At 39.6% G+C, this 20,280-nt stretch overlaps 3 protein-coding genes across 4 annotated transcripts; all 3 read left to right on the plus strand.

Moving 5' to 3' along the window:
* Positions 1 to 759: 759 nt before the first annotated feature.
* On the plus strand, positions 760 to 4,784 carry cela1.1 (chymotrypsin like elastase family member 1, tandem duplicate 1). The gene is made up of 8 exons (XM_056447361.1): positions 760 to 808; positions 928 to 1,019; positions 1,977 to 2,077; positions 2,186 to 2,311; positions 3,985 to 4,121; positions 4,217 to 4,362; positions 4,450 to 4,599; positions 4,683 to 4,784. Exons 1-8 carry the CDS (start codon positions 769 to 771, stop codon positions 4,737 to 4,739), a joined length of 849 nt encoding a protein of 282 aa, XP_056303336.1. The 5' UTR covers positions 760 to 768; the 3' UTR covers positions 4,740 to 4,784.
* A 3,864-nt stretch (positions 4,785 to 8,648) lies between these two features.
* LOC130215533 (elastase-1-like) lies at positions 8,649 to 12,550 on the plus strand. The gene is made up of 8 exons (XM_056447358.1): positions 8,649 to 8,730; positions 8,850 to 8,941; positions 9,520 to 9,620; positions 9,730 to 9,852; positions 11,763 to 11,899; positions 11,994 to 12,139; positions 12,225 to 12,374; positions 12,451 to 12,550. Exons 1-8 carry the CDS (start codon positions 8,655 to 8,657, stop codon positions 12,466 to 12,468), a joined length of 843 nt encoding a protein of 280 aa, XP_056303333.1. The 5' UTR covers positions 8,649 to 8,654; the 3' UTR covers positions 12,469 to 12,550.
* A 3,169-nt stretch (positions 12,551 to 15,719) lies between these two features.
* Positions 15,720 to 19,813, plus strand: LOC130215534 (elastase-1-like). Of its 2 annotated transcripts, XM_056447360.1 has the most exons (8): positions 15,720 to 15,830; positions 15,964 to 16,055; positions 17,563 to 17,663; positions 17,820 to 17,945; positions 19,016 to 19,152; positions 19,247 to 19,389; positions 19,474 to 19,623; positions 19,716 to 19,813. In XM_056447360.1, exons 1-8 carry the CDS (start codon positions 15,791 to 15,793, stop codon positions 19,728 to 19,730), a joined length of 804 nt encoding a protein of 267 aa, XP_056303335.1. In that variant the 5' UTR covers positions 15,720 to 15,790; the 3' UTR covers positions 19,731 to 19,813. The 2 variants fall into 2 exon arrangements, with proteins under 2 accessions (XP_056303335.1, XP_056303334.1); XM_056447359.1 differs by lacking the exon at positions 19,716 to 19,813 and having other exon boundaries at positions 19,474 to 19,641.
* The last annotated feature ends 467 nt before the right edge of the window (positions 19,814 to 20,280 follow it).

Raw genomic sequence — 20,280 nt, forward strand, 5'->3', positions numbered from 1 at the left:
GTCTTGTTATTTATCAAAGTAGGTACAACACAGTCGTGTGTCGATGAAAGTGACTTATTACATGGCTGTTTAACAACCGCTAAAACAAACAATAGTATCTGGGTAATTGAAATAATTTTGATCATACATGTATGTATATGCCTGTCTGTCTCTTATTGGTCTTTGACTGTTTACCGCCATCTTGTGACTGATTAATATGTAGGTTAGTATATCCTCCATTCAGCTGTTTTCATTTCTGTTACTTAAAAAAATATATATAAAATATTACGGCTCAGAACAACAATTGGTCTATGTTTACTGGTTTGTGTAATAAGCAGAATAAAGTACATCTAGGTGACTGTTTTCACAGAATAAATGCCTTCAGTCTTACACAACGGTGCTCCGCTTTATCCCTTGAATGTACTTTATCCCTTATGTGTCAACTTAATTGAGGATGTGAATGCAGAATAAAACATCCAATGTGTAGTGAGAAAATCATCACCAACACCAGCAGCCTGAACTGTAAAAACAAGGCAGAATGGTTACATGTTAAATCTGGCAAACTCTGGTGGCATGGTGATTATAAAAGGCAGTTCAAGGACAATATTTTGACCCCTGAGCTAGATAAACAAGTTTATTTTGCTCTATTTTGGCACACTGGCCCTGGCAGTGATGAAATCTGTGTGATTCAGACACCTGTGGGCATCAGACAAATCTGTTCTATTCAGAGCTGTCTGTGGGTATATAAGTGTCATGGCAGAGTGCAGAAAGTTTAGACAGACAGCAAACATGCTGAGGATCCTGTTGTTGAGTGTGCTGGTCGCTGTAGGTGAGATGTTTCTCTCCTTCAACTGAGAAATGAACTGTGTGCATTTACATGTTAAAAATACTGAGGTTCCAATGACAAAGTTACAACCCTAACATGTCTAATTGTGTTTTTCTGTCCAGTGCTGACTGAGCCCAGATATCTGGAGGATCTGGCCATTGAGGAGAGGGTTATTGGTGGAGAGATCGCAAAACCCCACTCCTGGCCCTGGCAGGTACGATATTTTCCACATTAATACTTTAAATCTCAATAACTAAACTTTTACTAGCTAGCTTTCTACAACTAAAAGGACAAATTTTATCCCGTAAAGAACCTATAGAGCGTGTATATGAAGTTTCAGCCCAAAATACCCCACAAATAATGTTTTACGACTCTTTGAAACTGACCATTTTAGGTTTTGATCCTATGATCGTGCCGTTTTGGTCACTGTCGCTTTAAATTCAAATGAAAATGTGCTCTTTCCAAAAGAGGGCAGAACTACAAATGCCTATGTGTCAGCATAGCGACAGATTCAAAAACAAGACTGAGGTCCTATGCTGAAGAGGGAGAGATCGTCACTAATGCTGTTCACACCAGACGCGGTAAGCGTGGATAAATCGCGGTATTCACATGTAAATAGATGCGTAAACATTTTGAGTTTACTCACTTCATTCGCATGTCAAATCCACTTCATTCGCATGTCAAATTCACTTCACAATAGATGCAGATTCACGTCATGGGCAGGACTTCTTAGGACTACGTCATAAGCAAGCCCCTACAAGTGAAAGTTCCTGGTTAATGCGGCGTGAATGTCCGCTGAAGTTCAGATTTTCCAACTTGAGCGATTCGTGCAAAACCTGTGCACTCATGCAAAATGCTCAACTTGCGCCAGTTCATTCGTGCCTCCTCATTTGTGCATATCGTGCCGCAGGATGTCTATTCGTGTCTTTGCATTGACTTAACATGTAAATCACTCGCGCTTGACGCTTCTTCCACGTCTGGTGTGAACGCAGCATTATGAGCAGGGCTTTCAGAGTTTTCTGGTCTATAATGCTGTCAGATTAGTTTATATACTTGTATATAGGTTATTGAACTTTTTTTCTGAATCTTTTGTTAACTGTTAAACTATTGTTTCTGAATGTTCAGATAATATTCAAAAACATTTTAGCTAAAATCATGTATCTTTCTTCAGATATCTCTCCAGTACCAATCTGGTGGAAAATACCATCATTACTGTGGTGGGACTCTGATCAGACCAGGATGGGTGATGGTTGCTGCCCATTGCGTCGACACGTAATAAATTTGTAGATTTCAACTGGCAAAACACAAACTAAACTCAAAGACCTCAGTCACAGAAAATCAGTCTACCAATTAGCTTTTTTCAATTTGTGTTCTGTGCAGTTCCAGAATATGGAGTGTTGCCTTGGGTGACCACGACATCTACACTCACGAGGGTCCCGAGCAGTACATAAGCGTCAAGGGTGTCTTCATCCACCCCAACTGGAACCCCAACAACGTCGCAAATGGGTGTGTGAATATGACATACACAATATATACATGACTGTGGGGACACAACTAACAGTCAATATTAAGACAAATGTCTTGATAGCACAAGATTCTTGACTATACAAATCTGTACAGCTTGATTCTGTGAAATGCTTCATTCTGAATTGAAGACCGCATACAAATCAAAATTTAAAATACTAGCACATAATTTTAGCACTTTGCTTCGTCAAACTCAATATTCAGTTTCAGTCACAAATAAGTTACTATACTTTAATAAGTGTCTGCAGGAACTTAATCCATGGCAGTTTTTGCTCCATTGACTTCCATTCATATGTATGCGCATTTGCCAGAACAAAAATGCAAGCTTCAAAGTCCACGGATTCCCGAATTATGATGATCTGCGAATTTCCATTATGTGTATGCGTTACACTAAAGGATCAGAACCTCTTTGTAAATTTTGAAACTTAAAATATGGAGCACTGAGTGATTCGTCATCTTGTTTAATCCCGCCCCTTTTCGCATGACCATACGCCACAATTCCGCATGCACAAACTCTAATGTGACTCAGGCTTTATGGTTCACATGGATTTTAAATGTTGCATTTAAAAAATACTGTACTTCTTTAGTCCACATGCAAACTGTACTATGGAGTTGTAAGGCAGCACGGTGACTCGGTGGTTTGCATTGTTGCCTCACAGCAAGAATGTCGCTGGTTCGAGTTCCAGTTTGGCATTTCTGTGGGGAGTTTGCATGTTGTCCCCGTGGTGGCGTAGGTTTCCTCCAGGTGCTCTGGTTTCCCCCACAGTTCAAAGACGTTAAGTTTATTTATAAACTGACTTTAAGAGGATCACGTGCTTATGATTGCTTGCGGCCGGTCCTGCCTTATCCAATTTATGATTCACCAATCAGATGATTCCTCAGCCACTATAAATTCCCTAAGTTCCATATGACAGCCATCTTTGTTTTGAAGAATCCACCCTTCCACCCCTACTCCTCCCCTATTCCTAGATGGGTGGCACGCTGGACCAGTGGTTAGCACTGTTGCCTCACAGCAAGATCGTCACTGGTTCTAGTCCTTACCAAGCCAGCTGACGTTTCTGTGCGGAGTTTACAAAGTCTCCCCTTGCTCACGTGGGTTTCCCCCAGGTTTCCCCCAAAACATGCAACTTAAGTTAATTGACTAATCCAAATCAGCACCATAGACATGCTCCTAGTAAGTAGTTATCTCTTAAGAGCAATCTCTACCTGTTCATTAGCTACTACAGTAGGGGAGTTCTCGAGATCTACCTGAGCTCAAACTCCCCTTTCTTCTTGCAAATGGGAGGGAGCCCCTGTCATCTTATGAGCTCAGGGCTCTCTCCCAGGACAGCATGCCAAACACGCTTTAAAATCAATGATCAGCTAAGTCTGAACTTGTGAAAGGGGAATTGGATGATTTAAATTGGCCGCAGTGTATGAGTGTGTGTGAATGTGAGAGTGTATGTGTGTTTCTCACTAATGGGCTGCGGCTGAATGACCATCCGCTGCATAAAGCATATGCTAGTTGGTGGTTCATTCCGCTGTAGTGACCTTTGATAAATTAAGGACTAAGCTGAAGGAAAGTGAATAAATGATTATGAAGTTGTAGCTCCCTCTATAGCATCTGTCATTAAATTGCAGACTGTAATGTCTATTATTGTGTGTGTTTTTTCCAGAAATGATATTGCCCTTCTGCATCTGTCCATCGATGCCACTCTGAGCTCGTACGTGCAGAAGGCCACACTGCCATCCTATGGAGAAATTATGCCTTTCGGCCACACATGTTACATCACTGGCTGGGGCCGCACGCAGAGTAAGTTTAACTTGAAATGCCACAGCTCAGTCTTTGATATTAAATGATTCATTAATTATTTCTCTCCTTTTTTTATGGATGTGATCTTCATGCAGCTGGTGGTTCGCTTTCCGCTCAGCTGAAACAGGCCTATATGCCTGTGGTTGACCACGAAACCTGCTCTCAGGGTGACTGGTGGGGAAGCTCAGTGAAGGACAGAATGATTTGTGCTGGCGGCACCACCCACATGTCTGCATGTCATGTGAGAAAGACTGACCCTCAAACACATCAGAAGTCATTTCATTTTGCTATAAAATATGTCATTTTGACGTCTGTCATGTTCTTTTAGGGTGACTCTGGCAGTCCTCTGAACTGTCTGTTCAATGGTGAGTATGTCGTCCATGGAGTGACCAGTTTTGTGTCTTCATCGGGCTGCAATACCTACAAGAAGCCAACAGTCTTCACACGTGTGTCATACCATGTCAGCTGGCTAAATCACGTACGTTAGCTTCTTTGGGTTGTATTGTCATTATAAGCCAGTGTTTGATATTTATGGAGTTTGTGTTATTTTGCTCATTTCAGATCATGTACGAGAACGGAGAAGATATAAAAGACAGAATCCCGTTTTCCCACATTTAACATCTGCTATTGCCAGTAACACAATAAACTTCACATCTAATCTTAGACTGCTTCTGAATATTTTTTAGAATGATTAAGATGATGTGTCTTCATTTAATCAAGTCAAATAAATTATAACGCTTTGGTGCCATGCAGTGCTTTGATTCAATATATATTTTTTATCTGACACCTACAGTATATAGTAGGCATGTGGCTTAGATAAGTGCAAAAATTCTCCTGAAATGGATTTACATGCTCATTTATTAGCTCTGAATATAACCCTAGAATCAGAAGGTCCATATTGACCATATTTGGAATGGTCGTGCCTGCACTCTCACTTAAACACACACACACACACCGTGATGTGCTCTGAAATAAATGTGTAAAATAAACATATCTCATGTGTCAAAATAACATTTTAAGAAACTGAGTTTGTGCCTTGGTAAATATTTTAAACTGAAGTGGAATCGATGTATCAGTCCGTTGAGGTAAAGAAGGAGCTGAGCAGAAAGGCAAAGCTCTTGATTTACCGGTCAATCTACTTTCCTACTCTCACCTATAGTCATGAGCTTTGAATCATGACAGAAAGGACAATCGGCTTAAATGAGTTTCCTACGCAGGGTGGCAGGATGCACCCTTATGGATAGGGTAAGGTGCTCTGTCACCCGGGAGGAGCTCAGAGTAGAGCTGCTGCTCCTTCACATGACAGAAGTCAGCTGAGGTGGCTCAGGCATCTGTTTCAGATGCCTCCTGGACACCTACCTAGGGAGGTGTTCCAGGCATGTTCCACCGGGAGGAGGCCTTGGGGGAGACCCAGGACACGCTGGAGGGACTATGTCTCTTGGTTGGCCTGGAAACACCTCGGGATCCTCCCAGAGGAGCTGGAGGAAGTGTCTGGAAAAGGAAAGTCTGCAGTTCTCTCCTAAGACAGCTGCCTAAGACAGCTGTCCAACCCGGATCCGGAAAAGCAGTACAAAATAAATAAATGAATGAATCAACTTGACCAACCTAAAGAGAGATGCACTTAGAGTTGTACCTCTGTGTAAAAAGATGTGTTTAAAAAAGTGCATTGTTTTCTTCTCTTGACAGTAAGAGCTGAGTGACATGACACAATGCAGAAATGTGCATTAAACACTTATATTGAAGACTTAGGAGTCGACGGATTTTTGTTGCCTAATACAAACATACACAGCAAATTTCATGATAAAATAACAAAAAAGGAATTTTGTGTTCTGAAAAGCTGTAAACAAATGGCTGGTGGAGAGCTGCTTTTGGCTGTCATTGTAGCTTAACTATGCAAGGCTTTATTGGACTCGATTTAGGCTTTATTGGTCGATTACCTGCTGTTTGCGTCAACCAGATCAGTTTTAGCAGTCGTCTGCATTTGGAGTTCTCCGAACGAATGTTGAGCACCTGAACTGAAAAAAATAAAGAAAATAAAATAAAATAAATAGAAAACACTCACAGAACAAGCATTTGCAGTTCAGTTACAATGTAGTGGATATTATAATGGTTTTAAAAAAACAAAAAACTTTGGATCTTTTCTTGTACCTAAGAAATCGTAATGGAAAGGAACATGGAAAATGTCCCGAAACACACTAGAAAACATTAACATGTACTGAGTTCAATGGATTTGTAACAACTGTAATAGTAATTGTAGTATACAGGCGCCCTTGTATATTTAGGGGGAAACGGGGGGGTTGGGGTCTTGCTGTCAAACCAACATCAAAAACACGTCAAAAATGCAATTGAATATATTGACATTGTAGAAAGGGTCAATAAATCTTCACAGACACATTTTTTTATTTGTATTTTTCTTCCTTTTTTTAACTGCCACAAACAATATGGCGCTCTACAGTAACCACAATCTCCCATGAACCCTAAAACAAACAACGTCTAACACAACACTAGGGTCCTCAAAGGGGAAAAGAAATCTTGAGCTAAACACTGAGCAACAAACAAGTGATTGTGATTACAAAGACCCTACAACTTACTGGCAGCAAATGTTTCCTGAAAGAACAGTATAAAATGACACATATAAACTATGGTGAATTATGTACTAAAAGGAATTATGTGTGTATACCTGTATCGCCACACACATCCCCCCAGAAATAATCATATCAAACGAAAAGTCAACAGCGAGGTGGGCGGATTAAATGACCACTGCGGTTCCGCCACCCCGGGGCTACATGTGACTTGTCAGCAGAAGCAGAACTCTGAGCCCTGTTATATCATGGGTAAAGGGACTGTGGCGAGGGCCTGAGGGGGGAAGGTGCAGCTGGTGGGGGGGTCTCTGTTTTGTAGGGGTTTTGCCAAATGAATAGGCATAAACACATCCAAGTGAGTTGGTTTAAGGCAGTTGACTAAAACTCACTCCCGTTTGCCAGCCATGTCCACCACAAAACGTTTACTCCCTGCCTCAACAACCTGAAAGGGACCCTCATAGGACGGGTGTAGAGATCCCCTGTGAGCATTCTGCCAAATGAAAACATGCCTGCTGACTGAAGCCCAGAGGGGATGTTAGAGTGAGGAAGGCCATGATGGGAAGTTAGGGCTGGTGTAAAAAGCTTTGCATTGTCCAGTAATGTAGCATGTTGAACCGAAGCTGATCAAGTACTTGAAAAAAAATAAATAAATCACCTGGCACCGCAGTGGCTGGCCGTAAACCAGCTGAGCTGATGAGGCCTGGATGTCCTCCTTAGCCACAGTCCTGTTGCCCAGCATAACCCATGGCACTCTGTCTAACCAGTTGCTGTCCTTGAGGCTGGCCCAAAAGCAGCTGTCATCACCTTGTAGAAACGCTCAGAGTCTACTAGCCTGTGGTTGATATGCAGTAGTAAGGTGGAGATGCATATGTCCTCATATGTCTGAAGGTGTGCCAAAGCGGGTCATCCAGATGGCAATAAATGCCCCCTTGTCACCTCAGCATAAACAATAGACAAAAGGGGCACAACCTCAGGCCAATGATTTTTTCTATCAACCATGAAAGGGGGGAAGAGGACAGACTATGTCCACATTACATGGTCAAATCATCTTTCTGGTAGGTGGAAAGATTCTAAAGGGGCTTTGGTATGACAATGCATTTTGGCCCGCTGACAGTCGACACAGGTAGTAGGTACATCACAATCTTGTGTTGATGAAAGTGACTTGAACGCATTTTATTATTCATCTTCTTACATGGTTGTCTGGAAAACTGCATTCTGATTGGTCAGTCATGAGATTCCAAAGTATGTTATTCCCTGATAACAACCGCTAAAACTAACACAGGTTCATCTGGGAAATTGGAATCATCATGATCACATGTATGCTTGTCTGTCTCTTATCTGTTTTTGACTGTTTGGCAACATCTTGTGACTGAATGATATTTATAGGTTAGTGTATGCTTCATTCAGCCTTCTTTGTTTATTTAATTCAAGAATTATTAAACTACAGCATTACGGCTCAGAACACTGTTTTGTGTCTATGTTTCCTGTTTTGTGTAATAAGTGGGATAAAGTACATCTAGGCAATTGTTTCACAGAATAAATCCCTTCAGTCTTATACAACAGTGCTCCGCTTGCTTCAGGCTGCTTTATTCTGTAAAAAACAACTGCCTGGATGCACGTTTGTTACTTGATTGAGGACTTGAATGCAGAATAAAACATCCAAAGTGTGGAAAGAAACTATTTACCATCACCTTTATACCTGCACACTGAACTGTTCAAACAAGGCAGAATAGATCCATGCTTTAATGTATTTTATTGCCATTTTGGCTGCATGGAAATTAAAAAAGGAAAATGTTTTGACCCTTGAGCTAGATTAAAAAAAAGTTAATTTTGCCTTATTTGTTGGCACACCGGCCTTGGCAGTGATGAAATCTGTGTGATTCAGACACCTGTGGGCATCAGACAATCTGTTCTATTCAGCGCAGAGGAAGTCTGTGGGTATATAAGTGTCATGGCAGTGTGCAGAAAGTTTAGACAGACAGTAAACATGCTGAGGATCCTGTTGTTGAGTGTGCTGGCCGCTGTAGGTGAGATGTTTCTCTCCTTTAGCTGAGAAATGAACTGTGTGCATTTACATGTTAAAAATACTAAGGTTCCAATGACAAAGTTACAACCCTAACATGTCTAATTGTGTTTTTCTGTCCAGCGCTGACTGAGCCCAGATATCTGGAGGATCTGGCCATTGAGGAGAGGGTTATTGGTGGAGAGATTGCAAAACCCCACTCCTGGCCCTGGCAGGTATGATATTTTTCACAATAATAATCTTAAATGTCAACCCTCTTTTTATAACTAGCTTTCTGCAACTAAAAGGATCAGTATTATTATTATAGAGAGAGAGAGAGAGAGAGAGAGAGAGAGAGAGAGAGAGAGAGAGAGAGAGAGAGAGTGCATGTGTGTGTCTGTGTGGGTGAAATTTCAGCTCAAAATACCCGACAAATAATGTTTTATAACTCTTTGAAACTTCCTCTTTTAGGCTTTGATCCTAATTGTGCTGTTTTGGTGACTGTCTCTTTAAATTCAACTGAGATTGTGCTCTTTCCAAAAGAGAGTGGAGTTACAAATGCCTATGTGTCAGCATAGTGGCAGGTTCAAAAACAAGACTGAGGTCCTATGCTAATGAGGATGAGATCGTCATTGATGAGCGGGGATTTCAGAGTTTCTGGTCTATAGTGCTCTCAGATTGTTTAATATATATTTTATATAGGTCATGCAACATTTTTTTCTGAAACTTGTTAAATGTTGCTACTTGTTTCAGATAATATGGAAAAGTAATTTAAAAAGGAGTTTTTAAGCTAAAATCATGTCTCTTTCTTCAGATCTCTCTCCAGTACCAATATGGTGGAAAATACCGTCATTATTGTGGTGGGACTCTGATCAGACCAGGATGGGTGATGGTTGCCGCACACTGCGTCGAAATGTAATAAATTTGTAGATATCGATTCGCAAACATGAACATTTTAAAAACTGAACACAAAGAACTAAGATACCAGTCTACCAATTTGCTTCCAAATGTGTGTTCTGTGCAGTTCCAGAATATGGAGTGTTGCCTTGGGTGACCACGACATCTACACTCATGAGGGTCCCGAGCAGTACATAAGTGTCAAGGACGTCTACATCCACCCCAACTGGAACAACAACACAGGAGATGGGTGTGTGAATATGACATACACAATATATGCATGACTGTGGGGACACAACTAACAGTCAATATAACCACAAATGTCTTGATTATATCGCGCAACTTTCTCGACTATATAAATCTTTAAAGTTTCACTGCAGAATTTTTTTCTTTCTTAAATATTTTGTCTTGTTTCTAGTCCAAATATCTACAAATTCTCAAATCAAGAAGCATTTTCTAGACAAGCAAAAACTATGTCAAAATTACGATTTTTTCCTTAAACCAAGTAAAATAATCGTGTGTCAAAAAGAAAAACTAGATTATTTTTCTTACCCCATTGGCAGATTATTTTGAGAGAATATAAGAATATTTTTTGCTTGTCTAGAAAACGCTTCTTGACTTAAGAATGTTTAGATATTTGGACTAGAAATGGGACAAAAGCTTTAATTAAAAAAAGCATTCTTTGCAGTTTGATTCTGTGAAATGCTTGATTCTGACTGATTCCTGATTCTAAATCAAAGTGATGTTTTGTAAACAAATATCAGGAGGAGCACGCGCAGAAATTTCAGTATCAAATACGTCATTGACAATTATTCTATTATCCAATCAGTTCTTGACCAAACCCCTATATATACCAAAGCTGTCTTACCTGCAGCATCTTACGACTTTAGCATCCCTCCACCACCCCAACACCTCACCTCTTAAGCATTACAATCCCGGGGGGAGCATTCTGGGGCCGGGCTAGATACTTCACTCGAATCCCAATTCCTCTCTGTTTCCTGATAAGGGGAATAACTCCAGTTGGGGTGTCTCCCCGAGCTCAGAGCCCTCTCCCCGGACAGCACGCCAAATACGCTTTATTCTGAAATGATTGCAAGTGTGAACTCGTGAAATGTACAATATTTGCTTTACTAGCCAACATTATTAGCACTGTGCTACAACCGACAGATCACACTATTTTTGTCTTTCTTCTTAAACTGGTTTTAAGGCCTTGCCTTACATTTAACAAGTAATCTGTGCAAGTAATCCACTGAAAAAATAACAGTTTTGGTTATCCTCAATAAAAATTCAACCCTTTGCTCCTGCTCTGGAAAGGCAGCTCTTCTCCAATGAACACATCTCATGGCAATTCGTAACTTTTTGATTCAGTGGCTAATTCATATGAACTCGTATGATCTCATTCGTAAGTTTTAGTACGATTCGCTTATCATCCGATGACGGTTGGGTTTGGGGCAGGGTTGAGATTGTACATTTTGGTATGGCTGAACTCTTTGTATTTATACGAATTAGCCACTATAGGTATGTTTCTTCGTGAGATCAGGCTGGTTTGACAGCTTGGACAATATCTGCTTAGCTACGCCACTTCAACCATTAGTTTGCTGTGAGTGAAAGATAAGAGGAAAAGCTCAAAAATAAAACTCAACATACGGTTTCAGTTGGAAATACGTTCCCATGATGCAATAAGAGTCTGCAGAAACTGAAACCATGGTCACACAGCACTTTTCGACCCATTGACTTCCATTCATATGTATGCGTATGTGTCAGAATAGAAATGCAAGCTTCAAAGTCCAAGATTGCTGAATTATGATAATCTGCAAATCTGCATTGCATGAATGTGTTACACCAATAGAAGATCAAAACGTGACCTCTGTACATTCGGAAATTTAAAATATGAGGCAATCGCCCCTTTTATCGGTGTCCCATCATCTTGTTTAATCTCGCCTCTTTTCGCATGACAATACGACCGAATTTCACATGTTCTAACTCTAGTGTGACTGCGGCTTTAGGGTTCACACGGATTTTAAATGTTGCACTTAAAAGTACTGCACTTCTTCAGTTACACATGCAAAATTTAAATAAGGAGTTGTAGCTCCCTCTATAGCATCAGACAATATATCGCAGACTGTTATGTCTATTCATTGTGTGTTTGTTTTCCCACAGATATGATATTGCTCTTCTGCATCTGTCCATCGATGCCACTCTGAGCTCATACGTGCAGGTGGCCACACTGCCATCCTCTGGAGAGATTCTGCCCTACGGCCACACATGTTACCTCACTGGCTGGGGCCGCACGCAGAGTAAGTTTGACTTGAAATGCCACAGCTCAGTCTTTGATATTTACTGATTCATGACTGATTTCTCTCTCGTCTCATGAATGTGATCTTCATGCAGCTGGTGGTTCGCTTTCCGCTCAGCTGAAACAGGCCTATTTGCCTGTGGTTGACTACGAAACTTGCTCTCATAGTGACTGGTGGGGAAGCATAATGAAGGAGACCATGATTTGCGCTGGCGGCACCACCCACATGTCTTCATGTCATGTAAGAAGGACTGACCCTCAAACACATCAGATTGATTTAATTTAGCTGTAAATATGTCATTCTGATTTCTATCATGCTCATTTAGGGTGACTCCGGCAGTCCTCTGAACTGTCTGTTCAATGGTGAGTATGTCGTCCATGGCGTGAACTGTTTTATAGCTTCATCGGGTTGCAATACCTACAAGAAGCCAACAGTCTTCACGCGTGTGTCTGCCTACATCAGCTGGATAAATCACGTAAGTTAGCTTTATTAGCTCATGTTTATGGCTATTTGTGATATTTATGTAGTTTGTTTTATTTTGTTCATTTCAGATCATTTCCGAGAAGTGAGGAGATAAAAGACAGAATCCCGTTTTCCCACATTTAACATCTGCTATTGCCAGTAATACAATAAACTTCACATCTAATCTTAGACTGCTTCTGAATATTTTTAAGACTATTAAGATGATGTTAATCGTTAAATAAATTGAATATTAATATTTATGAACATGAATATTTAGAACATGAATATTAATGAGCTCCCCAGCTCAGTGCCTGAAAAAAAATCTATTTTACTCCTGAGTGGTATTGTGGATGAAATATAGGCTAAATTATAATGATGCTTGACCAACCTAAAGAGAGATGTACTTAGAGTTGTATTTCAATATTTTGATGTATATTAAAACACAGACAGTATTTAATATCAACCTCTGCGTAAAAAGATGAGTTTTAAAAGTGTATTGTTGTTCTTTCTCTCCAGCTTTTTCCCCAGAACTGTCTCCCCTCTGCCCCCCACTGACTCTTTTGCCCCCCTCATACACCCCACACTCTCCTCATAACTTATACTCCCCATAATCACTACACTAATTCATTTGAAGTGTACATACCCACTGTACATATACATTTGTATTTATGTTCATATCTGCATACCTCTGATTAGTAATAGCAACCTGTACATACAGTTGAAGTCAGAATTATTAGCCCCCCTGAATTATTAGTTCCCCTGTTTATTTGTTCCCCCAATTTCAGTTTAACGGAGAGCTGATTTTTTTCAACACATTTCTAAACATAATAGTTTTAATAACTCATTTCTAATAACTGATTTATTTTCTCTTTGTCATGATGACAGTAAATAATATTTGACTAGATATTTTTCAAGACACTTCTATACAGCTTAAAGTGACATTTAAAGGCTTAACTAGGTTAATTAGGTTAACTAGGCAGGTTAGGGTAATTAGGCAAGTTATTGTATATAGATGGTTTGTTCTGTAGACTATTGAAAACAAAAATAGCTTAAATATAATATAATATAATATAATATAAATATAATAATTTTGCCCCTAAAATGGTTTTAAAGAAAATTAAAACTGCTTTTATTCTGGCCGAAATAAAACCAATAAGACTTTCTCCAGAGGAAAAAATATTATCAGACATACTGTGAAAATTTCCTTGCTCTGTTAAACATAATTTGGGAAATATTTTAAAAAGAAAAAAAAATTCAAAGGGGGGCTAATAATTCTGACTTCAACAGTACATTCATCTATTGTTAATCTAATGTTCATAGTACATCCATCTGTAAATATTACCAGTAGTTTTTCTATAATTGTACTTTATAACTTATACGTATATCCTGCAATCTTGGCTGTCTCTGGGGCGACTGGAAGGATCTTAGCTATTTTTGGAGTGACTAGATCAATCTTGGCTGTCTCGAGAGTGACTGGAACAGATTTGGTTGACTCAAGAATGACTGGAACAATCTTGGCTGTCTCTCGAGTGACTGGAAGAATCTTCACTGATTCAGGAGTGACTGGAACAGATTTGATTGACTCAAGAAAGCCAAGATTCTTCCAGTCATTCTTGAGTCAACCAAATCTGTTCCAGTCACTCATGAGTCAGTCAAGATTCTTCCAGTGACTCGAGAGACAGCCAAGATTGTTCCAGTCAGTCTCGAGAGTGACTGGAACAGATTTGGTTGACTCAAGAATGACTGGAACAACCTTGGCTTTCTTGAGTCAACCAAATCAGTCACTCGAGAGACAGCCAAGGTTGTTCCAGTCATTCTTGAGTCAACCAAATCTGTTCCAGTCACTTTTGAGACTGACTGGAACAATCTTGGCTGTCTCTCGAGTGACTGGAAGAATCTTGACTGACTCAGAAGTGACTGGAACAGTCTGGCTGTCTCTGGAGTAACTTGAACAGTTTTGACTAAGTCTGGAGTAACTTGAACAGTCTTGGCGAAGTCTGGAGTTACTGGGACCATCTTGGCCTACTTGGGAATGATTGGAACAATCTTGGCTTACTCGGGGGAGACTGGAAGAGGCTTAATTTCCTTTGCAGTAACTGGACCACTCTTGGCATACTTGGGAGTGACTAGAGCAGTTGTCTATGGTGGATCTGCCTTTAGGTGGTCTATAGTTGTGGCCATTTCAAGAAATTGTTAGCAAGGGCTCATCTGGTCATGTGCCCAAGACCCTCTGCTCATCCATTATAAGCCCCCTCATGCCTCCATAATTCAATGCCTGTTTTGTGGGCTAAAGCAGGTCATGCAGATTTTCACATGGGTGGTCAGAATCTAATGACATACAGCGGGGAAAATAAGTATTAGACATGGCAACATTTTTCTCAGAAATTATTTATAAAGGTTCTATTGACTTGAAATGTTCACCGGATGTTGATAACAACCAAAGAAATCCACATATGCAAAGAAAACTAAGCTAATTAAATTAAAAATGAAGTTATGTGTAATAAAATGAAGTGACACAGGTAAAAAAGTACTGAACACATGAAGAAAGAGAGGTGTAGAAAGGCAGTGAAAGCCCAGACAGCAGCTGAAATTTCTCAGTAGTTCTTCAGCAACCCTCCGCCCTTCATCATTGTAAATGAATATTAGCTGCTTCAGTCCAACGTCTACATTAGCAGGATGATGAAGATAAAACCAGGGTGGACATTTCAGCAAGACAATGATCCAAAACACAGCCAAGCAAAGCTGCTTTAATGGTCCAGCCAATCACCTGACTTGAATTCAATTGAAAATACAAATTAAAGATTAGATTTAATAGACGAGACCAGCAGAGCCATGAAGATTTTTTGAAACTAGCAGCTGAGCAATGCATGTGAGTTCATTCTCCATATAAGAGACGTCTTTCAGCTGCCATCACCAAAAAAAGACGTTTATACAAAAGTAATAAATACTGTACATTTCAGTTTTTCAGTATTTTCTCCGTGTGTCATTTCACTGTTTTTTTTTTTATGTCTGTTTTGTTTAGGTTTTACCAAAATCTGATTCAATTCCATGTCAACAGCACCTTTAGAAAGATTATTCCCAGGAAATAAACATGACATGTTCAATACTTCGTTCACACGCGCATACAGCAGGGAAAATAAGTGTTGGTGTGTGCATGTGACTGGTGAATGGCACGGTGATTAACCAGAAACATTAATAATGGCTAAAAATGGTACTCAATGACCAAAATATTTCCAATCCCTGAGCTGAATAAACAAGTTTATTTCATATCTGGCACATTGGCCTTGGCAGTGCTGATATCTGTGTGATTCAAACACCTGTGGGCATCCGAAAACCTGTTTTTGCCTAGCGCTGTGAATATTTGTGGGCATACATATATAGGGATGATGGAGAAGTTTAAAGTACAGAAAGTCTAGAAAGACTGGAAACATGCTGAGAATCCTGCTGTTGAGTGTGCTGGCTGCATCAGGTAAGATGGTTCTCTCTTTCTCCGGAGAAAAATCACAGATCATTTGCATTCAGCCAAGTTATCGAACATGTATGTAAATTTCTTGAGATAAAAGTGTTTGTTGATTGATTAATTTATTTTTATTACTGTCCAGCGCTGGCTGAGCCCAGATATTTGGAAGATATAGACATTGAGGGAAGGGTTGTTGGTGGAGAGGTGGCAAAACCCAACTCCTGGCCCTGGCAGGTAAAACATTTGACAATAAATCGATTAAAATATTAATGTATTAAATTAATGCTTATTAAACATTTATAACTAATAAGTAAGTGGACATGGTTGTACCAGGTTAATGCAGTCAAGCTAACAAGTTTTTTTTTATTCAGTTTAATTGTTAAATGAAGGTTAAATATTCTTACCAAAGTGAGTTGTAAGGTTCAGTTATGGTCTTCTGACATTTTCTAGGCATATTAATAGAACATGGTTGATTAATAATAAAAAAGGGTTTTTAATGTTACTACTTGTTTTAGTATGTTTGCAGAGTTATAAAATATTCCTTTAATGTTTAACCAATATTTTAAAACACTTTTTAAAACAAGCCTGAAAATCTGCAGATACAGACAGTAATATTTAATAGCAAGTTAGTATATCGCAAGATGAAAATTCATTTCCTCTCCATCATGTCGTTCCAAACCCATATGATCCATTTGGATATGTGAATAATCAACATTAAATTGGATTATAAAAAGTAATCAAATCTCTTCAGAAAACTAAACTGTTTAATTTATATGGATTTATCTTTTGGTTTCTTTGCATATATATTTTTGAAGCATATTTAGAATAAATAAACTTTTAGTAGAGGGATCTCTCAGATTTCATAATGTATATCTGTGTTTGTGTTCAGTCTTATGAGTCGAAATATTTCATGATGAAGAATAAACGATGATAGAATTTTCATTTTGAGGTTTTTTGACTTACAGTATTAATGGGAACATTAGCAAAACATGCTTAGGCCATATTTTTGTTAGCTGAAAACATGCTTGTGTTATGGAGATCAGCTGGTGATTGAAAACCTCAAGAGGTGCTCATGTTGTAACTGTCAATTCAAGCCCTGCTCAAAGCAGGTTGGTAGGTGTTGGACCAATGGGGTTACATTGGTGCCGTGGCCCGGATTCAAACTGGGCTTGTTGCAGGAAAACCGCCTTGTTAGAGCCCTTGCTCAGAACAAGTTGGTGGTTGTCAGACTGCCGGGGTTACACTTGACTACAGTCACCATAGCCCTACCATTATGACCATAAATGCCAAGAATAAACCATCTGAAGCTGTATTTTACCACAATTTGTCTAAAAAGTTGGGTTATTTTTATCATGTTCAAGATAGTCTCAATTTCAACTCAATTCAATTTCATCTTTATTTCTATAGTGCTTTTGCAATGTAGATTGTGTCAAAGCAGCTTCACATAAAAGATTATAGTGAACTCAGTTTTCAAAGTTTAAGTTCAGTTTAGTTTAGTTCAGTGTGGTTTAATGGTTTAGTGTGGTTTGCGCAGCTCTACAAGTCCCGAACCATGCAAGCCAGTGGCGACAGCGGCGAGGAAAAAACTTCACCAATTGGTGAAAGTGAAGGATAAAAAACCCAGAGAGAAACCAGGCTCAGTTGGGCATGACCATTTCTTCTATGGCTAAACGTCTTAGGGTTAGGGTTTCTCCAGCTTCCCCCTTAAGATATCTAACTAAAATGTATAACTTTTTCACAGATCTCTCTCCAGTATCTGTCTGGCAGCAGCTACTATCATACCTGTGGTGGATCTCTGATCAGACCAGGATGGGTGATGACCGCTGCCCACTGCGTTGACAGGTAATCAATCCTTGACTTTCTGTTTGTAGATGTTAAGAAAACATTCATATTTATAATATACAACAACAGCACTCCTTTAAAGACAGAATCAAAGCAAATAGGATGTAGGAGAATATATAGACCTTACTTGTGTATTCGAATGTGTTTCCTGTGCAGTCCGAGAACTTGGCGTGTTGTCTTGGGTGACCATGACATCTACAACCATGAGGGTCGAGAGCAGTACATAAGCGTCAGCCGTGCTTATATCCACCCCAACTGGAACAGCAACAGTTTGTCTTCTGGGTGTGTAAACATTACATACATTACTGTGACAGCAATTGACTCTTCGCAAACCCTGCCCCACTTCTCTGTCCGACAAATTTTCAGTATCAACCATGACACTGCCCCTAACAATTTGAGCACTTCCAAGGGAAATAGTGAATTATGTCTGGAAAAATGACATAGTCCACTGATTTCAGACAGAAGCAGACAAAGATCTGCAAAATGCATGGGTAACACTTTATTTTGATGGTTCATTTGAGTGTTAGTAGACTGTCTGCTTAATATCTGTTGATACAGACATTCAACAGACATTTAACTGACTATAAGAAACTTTGCAAGTACATGTCAACTTACACTAACCCTAACAGTCTGCTTATAATCTAATGAGAATTAGTTGACATGTAGATGCAATGTAACCTAAATTCAACAAACGGACCATCAAAATAAAGTGTGACGAATGCATAGGATGCTATATTCTTGATATGAACATAAATTTAGAAAAAGGAAAGAGCTATAGCCTACAAGTATAGTGATATACAAGTTCTGATTATTTATATATAATTAAAATTCAAAACACGCACAAATGGTGGCCTTTTCAATCAAGACAAAACTCTAATGCATCTATAAAACTATACGAGAAAATTTGCAGTTAGTTCTTCTTATCTGTCATCTGCCGAGTCCTTGGGTAGTTTGCAGATTATGAAGTTATGCAGGCTGTGCCGGTCTTATAACAGAAGTATTCATCAGTATTGAGTTGTAAGTTCGTCAAGTGACAGCACCAATGATCGACAGATGAGGGTAGGGCTGTGCTCACAAACATATAAATTTCATACACAAGAAGAAATTGCATATTACCAAGCAATTCTGGATACCTGTTGTCTGCAAGTCCCATACAAGCACATTTCCACCATCGTTCATATTAATCACCAATGTTACTCTACAACATTTGGCAGGAAAAAAATGGCGGACAGTTATGGGGAATAGAATATCGGAGTTATGAGTGCTCTGATGTGCTGTCAATCAATCTCCCAGCCAAGGCACAATTATATAAACATGAAAATTTATGATTTCTGTCTGTTCTGTTTCCTCAGATATGACATTGCTCTTCTGCAACTGTCCAGCAATGCTTCTCTGAACTCATATGTGCAGTTGGCCACACTGCCACCCTCTGGACAGGTTCTCCCCAACAACAACCCTTGTTACATCAGTGGCTGGGGCCGCACGCAGAGTAAATTTGACATTTAATTCATCAAATTAGCCTAAAATCAATTATATTTACTGACCTCCATTGACTTAACTTGTCGGATGCGATCTTCATGCAGCTGGTGGGTCACTTTCCGCCGAGCTGAAACAGGCCTATCTGCCCGTAGTGGACCATGATACTTGTTCTCGCAGCGATTGGTGGGGAAGCACCGTGAAGAACACCATGATTTGCGGTGGTGATGGTACCCTTGCAGGATGTCATGTGAGATTGACCCTGAAACTGATTATGTACTGTTTACTGTGTCAAAGTCATTTCATGTCATTGTGCTTTCTGTTGTTATTTTAGGGTGACTCTGGTGGTCCTCTGAACTGTCAGGTCAGCGGTCAGTACGTCGTCCACGGTGTGACCAGCTTCGTGTCCTCAGCAGGTTGTGATACCTACAAGAGGCCAACAGTCTTCTCTCGTGTCTCTGCCTACATCAGCTGGATTGATGATGTGAGAGCAATCCATTAGCTTGTATTTTCTTTTTAATTAGCAATTTACGAGTCTATTAATGAGCTTGTGTTGTTTTGTTTTGTTCGTTTCAGGTTATTGGGAACTGAGATGATTGAAAGACAAACATCATATGCTTAAATTTCAACATTTGCATTTGCCAGAAACACAATAAACTTCATCTAACGTTGAATTGCTTTTATATCATTTTAAAGATCATTGATATCTTCAATATATATATATATATATATATATATATATATATATATATATATATATATTATTTTTTTTTTGTTTAGAGTTCAAAAGGTAGACAGTTCTGGGGGAAAAATCAATTCCTCAGTCAGCTGGTTTTTGTCCAGGGGAGCATGAAGCGCCAGTCTGTGAGCAGGGTGAGAGGAGTCCTTAAGAATACTGCATGCTCGGTGCAGACAGTGTTTCTTCTGGATGTCCTCAATGGCTGGAAGTGGGGTCCCTGTGGTTCATTGGGCAGTTTTCACCACCCGCTGCAATGTCTTACATTCAGCAACAGAGCAGCTTCCATACCAGACTGTGACTCAGTTGGTCAGGATGCATTCTATTGCACAGCAATAGAAGTTCACCAAGACCACTGAGGACAGCTGGTTCTTCGTAAATTGCCTTAGCAAAATGAGGCACTGG

Source organism: Danio aesculapii, chromosome 22, assembly GCF_903798145.1.
Source record: "Danio aesculapii chromosome 22, fDanAes4.1, whole genome shotgun sequence".
Taxonomy (NCBI): Eukaryota; Metazoa; Chordata; class Actinopteri; order Cypriniformes; family Danionidae; genus Danio; species Danio aesculapii.

Coding starts and splice junctions, on each gene's coding strand:
- LOC130215533 (XM_056447358.1), top strand. CDS start 8,655: ATGGCAGTGTGCAGAAAGTTTAGACAGACAGTAAACATGCTGAGGATC. Junction 9,621..9,729: donor GCCGCACACTGCGTCGAAAT/GTAATAAATTTG, acceptor TGTTCTGTGCAG/TTCCAGAATATGGAGTGTTG. Junction 11,900..11,993: donor TGGCTGGGGCCGCACGCAGA/GTAAGTTTGACT, acceptor ATCTTCATGCAG/CTGGTGGTTCGCTTTCCGCT.
- cela1.1 (XM_056447361.1), top strand. CDS start 769: ATGCTGAGGATCCTGTTGTTGAGTGTGCTGGTCGCTGTAG. Junction 2,312..3,984: donor CCCAACAACGTCGCAAATGG/GTGTGTGAATAT, acceptor TGTTTTTTCCAG/AAATGATATTGCCCTTCTGC. Junction 4,363..4,449: donor CCCACATGTCTGCATGTCAT/GTGAGAAAGACT, acceptor ATGTTCTTTTAG/GGTGACTCTGGCAGTCCTCT.
- LOC130215534 (XM_056447359.1), top strand. CDS start 15,791: ATGCTGAGAATCCTGCTGTTGAGTGTGCTGGCTGCATCAG. Junction 15,831..15,963: donor GAGTGTGCTGGCTGCATCAG/GTAAGATGGTTC, acceptor ATTACTGTCCAG/CGCTGGCTGAGCCCAGATAT. Junction 19,153..19,246: donor TGGCTGGGGCCGCACGCAGA/GTAAATTTGACA, acceptor ATCTTCATGCAG/CTGGTGGGTCACTTTCCGCC.